Raw genomic sequence first — 8,992 nt, 5'->3', positions numbered from 1 at the left:
TAAATTTTTTAATTTAATGATTGAATTAGTTTGAATCAGTTCAACTTTGCATATTATAGTTTTCTTGAACATGCCTGCTGTGTTCATTATATAAAAACTAAATAAATTGTAGAATGTAATTAAACTTAACTTTCTACAGTTTGCAATTTTTCAAATACTGTTTCCAAAATTTGGTCTCTACTCGCCATGAAGGATTTTTTTTAAAATAAAATACGGAAACAAGGAGAAAAATGGGTACTGCGAAGTGTTTTGGGCCTGAAAATTGAGTTTTATGTGAGCCAGCCCTGGGCTTCTTAAACCCTACCTGATTCTTTTTCGTTCTCTTCTCCAAAACTCTGAACCGGTTCCTCCTTCGTTCCACATGCAACAATGGTGAAATCAAATTCCACCAAGTCAAAGAAACCAGAGGACGTTGACCTCCTCAAATCCGACATCGCCTCCTTCGCTTCCGAGCTCGGCTTGTCCACTAATCAACCACACTCAGGTTTCAACGATGTCGATTTCCGCAAAATCAAGCCGAACAAGCCCCCAAAGAAGAAGCAACAAACGCCCGAAAAACTCACACCCCAAAATTCCCAGAATCCAAAGATCAAAACTTTCGGCAAAAACAACGGACCCCACGAGAAGCGCAACGCCAATCCCGAACCGAAACCGAAACCCCCTGTTCTATCACTGGAGAACGGTGCCCACAGGGAAAAGGGGTTCAACAACAAGTTTAGGAACCTTCCAAAGCTTCCTTTAATGAAGGCAAGTGGTTTGGGAGTGTGGTTTGAGGACATGGGTGAGTTGGAAGTGAAGGTGATTGGGGAAGGGAAGAAGGTGGAGGTGAAGGATGTGGGAGAGTGGAAAGGGTTTGTGGAGAAAAAGAGGGAATTGGGGGATAGGTTGATGGCACAGTTTGTTCAGGATTATGAGTCATCAAGAGGGCAGAGTAGTGATATTAAGATGTTGGTTTCAACACAGAGGTCTGGGACTGCTGCTGATAAAGTTTCTGCTTTTGCTGTGCTTGTGGGGGATAATCCAATTGCAAATTTGCGTTCTCTTGATGCTCTTTTGGGTAAGTTTAGTTCTCGTGTTAGTGCGTGTGTGCGTTTTTTCTTTCTTTCTTGTTTAGTTTTATTGATTGGATTTTTGTTGCTGGTGTGTTGTTATTTATGGCTACTTTGATTGAGCTGTCATGCAAGTGTTTAAATTGGGTTTATTATTTTAAGTGTTTGTTAGTGGTGAGTTGAAGAGCAAGAGTAAGCAATGAGCGTTCAGTGAGGACTTGTGTGTGAACATTTAAAGTTCTGAGTTGTTTTTCTAGGCAATGTGATAGCTTAAGATTGTTTGTTTAAGATTAATTTTGTTGTTTTTTTTTTTGGGGGGGGGGGGGGTGCAATCCATTTTGTTGTTGAAACTTGAAACCAAAGAGACACGCATACATGGGCCTGGTGGAACTTTATTTGTGTATGTTAATGATTTGTATGACGCCTTGTGTGTGTTATTTTTTCTTTCCAACTGTTTGGCCATTTGGTCATCTTATCTCGCACGTCTTTCTTTATCAAACGATGTCTTCTAAAATCTGCTTCCCCCAAATTTTGAAATCTTAGTGGTCCTATGTTGTGAATGTGACATTTTTAATGCTATAAAAGAAAATTTGATCTATTTCAAGCAGTAGTCCTCTGATTGTTAGCTGTTACCCAAATCTGAAGCTTCTTCACAATTATGTTTGAAGTGAGATTGTCTCTCTCAGTCTCTCTGTATTTATACATTTTCTTTACAGTAGAGCATATATGATCTTTTGTCCTCCCCATATGTGCTTTAGACTTGAGCAATTGACAACATTTGTTATTTAATCTAGGAATGGTGACATCCAAGGTTGGAAAGCGCCATGCCTTGACAGGTTTTGAAGCACTTCAAGAATTATTTATTGCAAGGTCTGCTCCCCCCTCCCCTTTTCTCACTTGCCCCTCCCCATTATGAAAAAAAATCATCATGATATAAATAGCTTTTGAAAAAATTCTTAAAGAATGAGATTAAATCTCTCATGACTGAAGTTGTGGAAAGTAATCAAATTTGAAAGATAATAATATATTCCAATCTTTGCTTTGCATTTTACATTACTCTGCCAATAGTAGTCCCTATTTGTTCTAATATCACACAAGGTTTCAGTGCTCTGATCTAGTACATTGTTTTTCTATTTTTCTTGCAGCTTATTACCAGATCGTAAATTGAAGACCTTGATACAGCGGCCCCTAAATCATGTTCCTGAAACTAAAGATGGTTACTCCCTTCTCCTTTTCTGGTATTGGGAGGAATGTTTGAAGCAGAGGTATGTGTAAGAACACTTTGCTCAATTCCACATTTTCATCTTATATCAATTTCTTTGATTTGACTTGGTTAAGGATTTTTTTTAGTAAATTCTAATTTGCTAGTGAATTTTATGAAGTGCATCTTTTGTTTCCTAAAAATTGGATGCTTTCCTTACATTTAATTATTTGCTCCATCATTATAAGAATATTGGATTCTAATGAGCATTTTCACACTTAAATAATATTTTGCTTTAGGAGTCATAATGTTGCCATGGAAGAATAGGAGAAAGGGCTTACTAATACTAGTACCAGACAGTCCAAAACTTCGCTACTTCACTTTACAGTACACATTTTGCTTGCAGAATATTTCCAATTGTCAATGACACTGCATTTTGTTGTCCACTCAAGCTTTTGTTAGTGATGCACTGAATAGCTTCTTATGTCTCAGATATGAACGGTTTGTTGTTGCACTTGAAGAAGCATCACGAGACATGCTACCTGCTCTAAAAAACAAGGCATTAAAGGTTCGTTTTCTTTATATACTTTGTTTTTTTTTTTCTTTTCCCGGGTTCCCATTTTAGACTTGACTTAATATTCACCCTTTCAAGTTACAAAGTGACATGACATTACTATAACAAAAGGTTTGCAAATATTATCAACTTAAGAAATTTTTTGTCTAAACTACTGGAGGATATATATCAACATATGTGTGCAGGCCGTATACGTGCTACTGAGTCGGAAGTCAGAGCAAGAACGTAGACTACTTTCTGCACTTGTCAATAAAGTGAGTTAACAATGAGCTATTACCTGTCTGAATTTATTGTTATTGATCTTCATTTGGTCTAGTTACAATAGGTGGTGAGTGATCACACTAGAACTACTACAAGCTGTTACTAAGACTGTTCTATTTTACTGTGGCTTTTCTCTCTCTTTTGCTTTGTTGGTGGGTGGTGGCTTTGGTATTACTTCAGCTTGGGGATCCAGATAATAAGGCAGCATCTAATGCTGACTTTCACTTGTCCAACCTTTTGTCTGACCACCCAAACATGAAGGTATGAACATTTATTAACCCTTTTACTTTTAGTTCTGTGAGTATCTATAATTGATGTTTGAACCAATATTTGAAGTTTATCTATGAATTGATAGTTTGATATATACTTGAAGGAACATTACAAGTTGAAAAGCTTTCATGTCTGCTATGATTTCATTTTCCTTTTTAGGAGATATGACTATTTCCAATTTGGGGTTCCTTTCTATTTGGAAATTACATTACATGCATAATACATTCTTGACATTAAGGCTCTTATTTACCTCCTAATTTGTTTTAGGCACTAATGGCTTTGCTTCTTGTTAATTTATGCCTTTTCATTACAGGCTGTGGTTATTGACGAGGTGGATTCTTTTCTCTTTCGGCCTCATTTAGGACCTCGTTCACAGTACCATGCTGTATGTCCTAAATTTTTTCCTCACTGTTTTCCTTGCATCACTGCAAATAAAATGCACTGTATTTTTTTCTCTCCTTGTTTCAAGAATAAAGACAATATTCTGTATTGCAAAAATATATCTGTTTGAAATCACTTTTCTGCAGTTGCAGAAGTGGCCCTTCAATTTTAGATGACTTTTGGAAATTAGATTTTTGGTTCTATGATCTATCAAAATCCATTTAGACATGGTCTGGCTGAAGAATCCCATTGATTGCTTTTTCTACACTTTTAGGTTAACTTCTTGAGCCAAATTCGTCTCACAAATAAAGGAGATGGACCAAAAGTGGCGAAACGTCTTATAGATGTATATTTTGCATTGTTTAAGGTATCAATTTCCCCTAGGATCCTTCATTCTTTACGCTTATGTTGACCTGAAATATCATGGTGATGTTTGGTTCTTTTACATAAGTTAAAAAATAGTAAAATGGGGAAAAGATTTACAATTAGAGATCTTCAGGTTTTGATTTCTGGCGCAAGCAGCAATCATAAATTTGATAAAAGAAGCAAGGCAAAACCAAAAGAAGAAAAATCAAAAGAGTCATCAGAATCACATGTGGAATTGGACTCTCGTCTTCTATCATCTCTCCTAACTGTAAGTATGATAATAATAATACCTTTAAATTTTATATGAACTGATATTGATTATAATGTTTGTGATTGTTTTTTTTTATCATGTCAAATTCCTTCACAATCTGGGTTGTCATTTTTTGTACAGGGAGTGAATAGAGCATTTCCCTTTGTCTCAAGTAATGAAGCTGATGACATTGTTGACATTCAAACGCCAGTACTTTTCCAATTGGTAATTACTAATTTGTTAGCATAGTTGAACTCGGTGCTGTATGTTACAGATGGATAGCATATACGTATTCATTGCATGTTTGTAACCTGATTTTGGTTCTTAGATATCTTAACACAAACTGCAAACTTGCAGGTTCATTCAAAGAATTTCAATGTTGGAGTTCAAGCACTGATGCTTCTTGATAAAATTTCATCCAAAAATCAGATAGCAAGTGATCGGTTTTACCGTGCTTTGTACTCTAAACTTTTGCTTCCGGCTGCCATGTATACATCCAAGGCAAGCAAACTCTTTACATTTGCCTTGTGAAAAGAAATGCATGTGCTTATGCTGTTCTTCAATCATCTGTAGAAATTTCTAACGTGTTTGTCCTCAGGCAGAAATGTTCATTGCACTTCTTCTCAGAGCAATGAAAAGGGATATTAATTTAAAGCGCGTGGCTGCATTTTCTAAACGTCTATTGCAGGTGATTATTAAACTGCACTTTCTCTACCTTTTTCATTTTATAGAGATACCACTACTGATTTTTGTTTGTCCAGATTGCACTTCAGCAGCCACCACAATATGCCTGCGCATGTCTTTTCCTTCTTTCTGAACTCCTTAAAGCCAGACCACCTTTATGGTAATTACTTTTTCTGTGTCATTGCTATTGTTACTACTACATTTTATAATTGTGTGTTGAAGATTTATATCCATGGTGCATAAAAAACATATCTATTATCTCTACATTGTTTCTCTGCACTGAGAAGTTTGCTAAGTACACTTTTTAATCATAAAAATCATCTACTCTTCACTTGTCTTACAGGAACATGGTGTTGCAGAACGAGTCTGTTGATGAGGAACTTGAACACTTTGAAGATGTTATAGAAACTGATAATGAGCCTAGCACTGTATCAACTAAACAAAATGATGATATTGGAGTTGTTCAGAATGGTGAGGATGGCAATTCTGACTCCAGTTCTTCTGAAAGTGAAGATGATCTTCCAGCATCTTCTGAAGATGATGATTTGGATGATGATGCTTCAGAGGATGCAGATTTTTTGCTTGCAAAGAATGAAAAAGAACATAAGAAACCAAAAAAATCAAAATCTGTATCTGATAAAGAAGGTCAGCAGTCACAATTATCTGTCAAGAAGTCTTCCCTTCCTGGAGGCTATGATCCACGACACAGAGAGCCTTTGTACTGGTAATTTACTTGATTTGCTTTCACACTAGTCATAATTTCAGATATCATATATGCAAGATTTTTGTAATTGTTTATCCAAAGCAATTTCATGTCAAACAGTATGTATGTGTCTTCTGACAACAAAAGTACAACATAAAAGGGGTATTTATATCTTTTTTGTTGCACTTGAATTTGACTCCTCCAAAGTGAGGGGTTGCATTTTAGAGAATAAAATTTACTTAGTTAGAACTGATTATTGAAAAATCTAACCACTTTAGAATTTATGCATTGTATTTATATTTTATAACTTTCTAATCAAATCGTTGTAAGTTTACTTTATCTTCCAGAGTGCATTTTCTCAGTTTAGAGGAGTCAGATCTTTGTTCGTGACCTTGTTTTCTTTATACATCATAAATTACATATTTTGTCCATTCCAACAGCAATGCAGACCGTGTAAGTTGGTGGGAGTTAATGGTGCTTGCTTCACATGCACACCCTTCGGTTGCTACTATGGCCAAAACTCTTCTTTCTGGGGCCAACATTGTCTATAACGGAAATCCCTTAAATGACCTCTCTATGACTGCTTTCCTGGACAAATTCATGGAGAAGAAAGCGAAACGAAGCACATGGCATGGTGGTTCTCAGATTGAACCTGCCAAGCAGGTAAAAAATTTCAACTTTCTGATCATCCATTTTATATGCCTGCTCTTTGAGTAATATGTTAATGCACCACTTTCTAGCCTTCTGATTTAGCTTGTTAACTTTTTTTTTCCCTTTATTTTGCAGATGGATGTTAACAACCAATTGATTGGAGCAGAAATTCTTTTACTAGCTGAGGAAGATGTACCTCCTGAGGATCTTGTCTTCCACAAGTTCTACACAAACAAAATGAGTTCCTCTACTAAACCGAAGAAAAAGAAAAAGAAGTCAGCTGATGAGGAAGCAGCTGAGGAGTTGTTTGATGTTGATGATGGTGAGGTTGATGGAGGGGATGAGAGTGACAATGAAGAGATTGAGAACCTGTTGGATTCTACTGATCCAACTTTAGGACCAGACAGTGACTATGATTATGATGATTTGGATGAAGTAGCTGATGAGGAAGATGAGGACTTGATTGGTGATGTTAGTGATGCAGAGATGAATATGGATATACCCTCTGATATGGAAGAGGAAGAGGTTGATGCTTCTCCACCTGATGATGATGACATTGATATTCAGGTTGGAGATGTTGATGATGCCTCTGATGGTGATGAGGAGGAAGCTGGCAAAAGAAAACGAAAGCATGAAAGTGGTGGTAAGAAAGGTGTATCTCCATTTGCTAGTTATGAAGAGTTTGAGCATCTAATGGAAGATGATGACCATGCTGAGAAGAAATCTTATCCCAAGAAAACCAAGTCTAAGAAAAGAAAAGGTTAATCAGCTGAATTTCCTCAGACAAGAGACGGCTGCGGCCAGATAGAGTGTTGGCAAAGCATCAACAAATTTTTTGTTAACAGTTTTGAGAAACTCAAAAAATCAGGCAATGAAGTATCACCATGTAGTTTGTACTCTTCATTTTTCTTATTACCTTTTACTATTGCTTGTGGCTGTTGAATTTGATGCCCATGTAATCATCTTTTGGGCAGTGTACAATTTTGTCAACTAAGAATCAAATTTTGATATGTTACTGTTTCAAAAAATGGCATGCGGATTGCTCTGCTATTTATCTAAAATGGTGAGAATATAGTTTTGTTGTTATCTGTTCTCCTGTAAAGTTTTGTAAAAGATGATTAATAAGGAATTAGTATCGATAAGGGGTTTGAAGTGAACAATCATTTAACAAATTTCAATACAGGATTCAAGAGCACATACACACTATAAGCACTTTACATTCCCACCTATTCTTAAGCTACTAACCAAACAACAAAAGCAAACTCAAAATCATGGGGTCCCTAGTTTGATCTCTCAAGCAATGGCAACTTCAACAGTTTTTGATTTTGGTGGAGGAGGGTGCTTCTCAACAACCACAGCCAGAACCCCATTTTCACATTTAGCTGTAATGGCTGACACATTAGCATTCTCAGGCAAACGGAACTTCCTCAGCAAATTCTGAGGACCTCTCCTCTCCAACCTAAGATACTTGCACTCTTCATCCTCTCCATCTTGACGCTTCCTTTTCCCATTGCTTCGTATAACAAGTGTGTTCTCATCTTCAACGATCACCTGGAAACAAGTACATACGCATTTCAATAGACCACAACGTAGGTTCAATTTACTCTGCTAAAAAAAATAACATTCTGATAAATTATCATTTATTGATTAAAAAAAAAACACAACATTATCTCTAATTAATCCAATTTCTAAATACACAATAACACAATGGAGGGGAAGAACATTGGGATGAGACATCTCATGTATGTACCTGAATTTCAGACTTGGAGAGACCAGGAACATCCATGAAGAATATATACTCCTTGGAAGTGTCCAAAATGTCCACTGGAATGATGCTAGAAATCCCTCTGGTCTCATGTTGATCAGGAGCACGAGAAGAAGGAAAAATGAACTTCTGCATGGTTTCAGGAAGATTGAAGAGGTTGTTCACTGCAGCAGCCAAGTCCACGTTCAAAACATCAGCACCAACTCTGCTCATCTTCTCACAACAATGCAAACTTTGATTCTGTACTCACCAGAAAAATATACACATCAGCTAAAGGAGCACACTTAGCGAATACCAGAACATCTAACAAAAGACACAGAACCCCAGAACAAAAAGAAAAAACAAAACATCATGGGATTGATTACTAACCTATGTTTATGTTTGTACTAGCGAGAATCTAGCAAAGGAAAGTGACTTTTATGTTTGGATGAAGATAACTGATGGTTGTTTAGGAGAGAAAATATAAATAGAAGAAGTTAGTGAAGAGTGAAGAAAGTTCGAGAGTGATTGATTGTCCACACGTTCTGGAAACATCATCTTCACTTTTGCTACCACGTTGTATTCTCTGGATAGTTGTGGAAAGTCGAGGTCCCTTCTTCTATGTACGTGTCAGAATCAGATAGTAATCCTCCATGCACTTTACCCTTTTTTTTTTTTTTTGAATAAGACGTTCTTACGTAGTTTCATTTCTAATATTTTTTCGATCAGTCTATGTTTTGTCTCTACAACATGATGTGTTTAACTTATCATGATTTTTCTGAAACAATCGACAGTTACTTTTGGGGGAATTTCATCACAATTTTATTCTCAACGTGGATTTTTACTGCCAATCTCTAG

The 8,992-nt window shown here is 36.4% G+C and overlaps 2 protein-coding genes across 4 annotated transcripts; one reads left to right on the top strand and one right to left on the bottom strand.

The window, feature by feature from the left end:
- Window positions 1-244: 244 nt before the first annotated feature.
- LOC100802669 (CCAAT/enhancer-binding protein zeta) lies at window positions 245-7,639 on the top strand. 2 transcript variants are annotated; one of them, XM_041010705.1, is made up of 16 exons: window positions 245-1,057; window positions 1,844-1,919; window positions 2,195-2,320; window positions 2,743-2,818; window positions 3,010-3,078; window positions 3,266-3,346; window positions 3,669-3,740; window positions 4,011-4,103; window positions 4,236-4,370; window positions 4,494-4,577; window positions 4,710-4,853; window positions 4,951-5,040; window positions 5,114-5,196; window positions 5,380-5,760; window positions 6,180-6,402; window positions 6,526-7,639. In XM_041010705.1, exons 1-16 carry the CDS (start codon window positions 370-372, stop codon window positions 7,153-7,155), a joined length of 3,051 nt encoding a protein of 1,016 aa, XP_040866639.1. In that variant the 5' UTR covers window positions 245-369; the 3' UTR covers window positions 7,156-7,639. The 2 variants fall into 2 exon arrangements, with proteins under 2 accessions (XP_040866639.1, XP_003547862.1); XM_003547814.5 differs by having other exon boundaries at window positions 246-1,057; window positions 2,195-2,314.
- On the bottom strand, window positions 7,537-8,685 carry LOC100799280 (17.4 kDa class III heat shock protein). 2 transcript variants are annotated; one of them, XM_003547809.5, is made up of 3 exons: window positions 8,525-8,685; window positions 8,141-8,395; window positions 7,537-7,941 (listed from the first exon to the last, which is right to left on the bottom strand). In XM_003547809.5, exons 2-3 carry the CDS (start codon window positions 8,366-8,368, stop codon window positions 7,684-7,686), a joined length of 486 nt encoding a protein of 161 aa, XP_003547857.1. In that variant the 5' UTR covers window positions 8,369-8,395; window positions 8,525-8,685; the 3' UTR covers window positions 7,537-7,683. The 2 variants fall into 2 exon arrangements, with proteins under 2 accessions (XP_003547857.1, XP_040866641.1); XM_041010707.1 differs by lacking the exon at window positions 8,525-8,685 and having other exon boundaries at window positions 8,141-8,400.
- Between the last annotated feature and the right edge of the window lie 307 nt (window positions 8,686-8,992).

The sequence above is a fragment of the Glycine max genome, chromosome 16, assembly GCF_000004515.6.
Source record: "Glycine max cultivar Williams 82 chromosome 16, Glycine_max_v4.0, whole genome shotgun sequence".
Taxonomy (NCBI): Eukaryota; Viridiplantae; Streptophyta; class Magnoliopsida; order Fabales; family Fabaceae; genus Glycine; species Glycine max.
This window is presented reverse-complemented; position numbering and strand designations above follow the sequence as displayed.

Bases quoted from the DNA above. Each gene is read 5' to 3' on its own strand.
- LOC100799280 (XM_003547809.5), bottom strand. From the start codon at position 8,368: ATGAGCAGAGTTGGTGCTGATGTTTTGAACGTGGACTTGGCTGCTGCA. The intron at 7,942-8,140 runs GTACATACATGA...ACTTGTTTCCAG, and splicing joins TCTCCAAGTCTGAAATTCAG to GTGATCGTTGAAGATGAGAA.
- LOC100802669 (XM_041010705.1), top strand. From the start codon at position 370: ATGGTGAAATCAAATTCCACCAAGTCAAAGAAACCAGAGGACGTTGAC. The intron at 3,347-3,668 runs GTATGAACATTT...TTTTCATTACAG, and splicing joins CTGACCACCCAAACATGAAG to GCTGTGGTTATTGACGAGGT. The intron at 3,741-4,010 runs GTATGTCCTAAA...CTACACTTTTAG, and splicing joins CTCGTTCACAGTACCATGCT to GTTAACTTCTTGAGCCAAAT.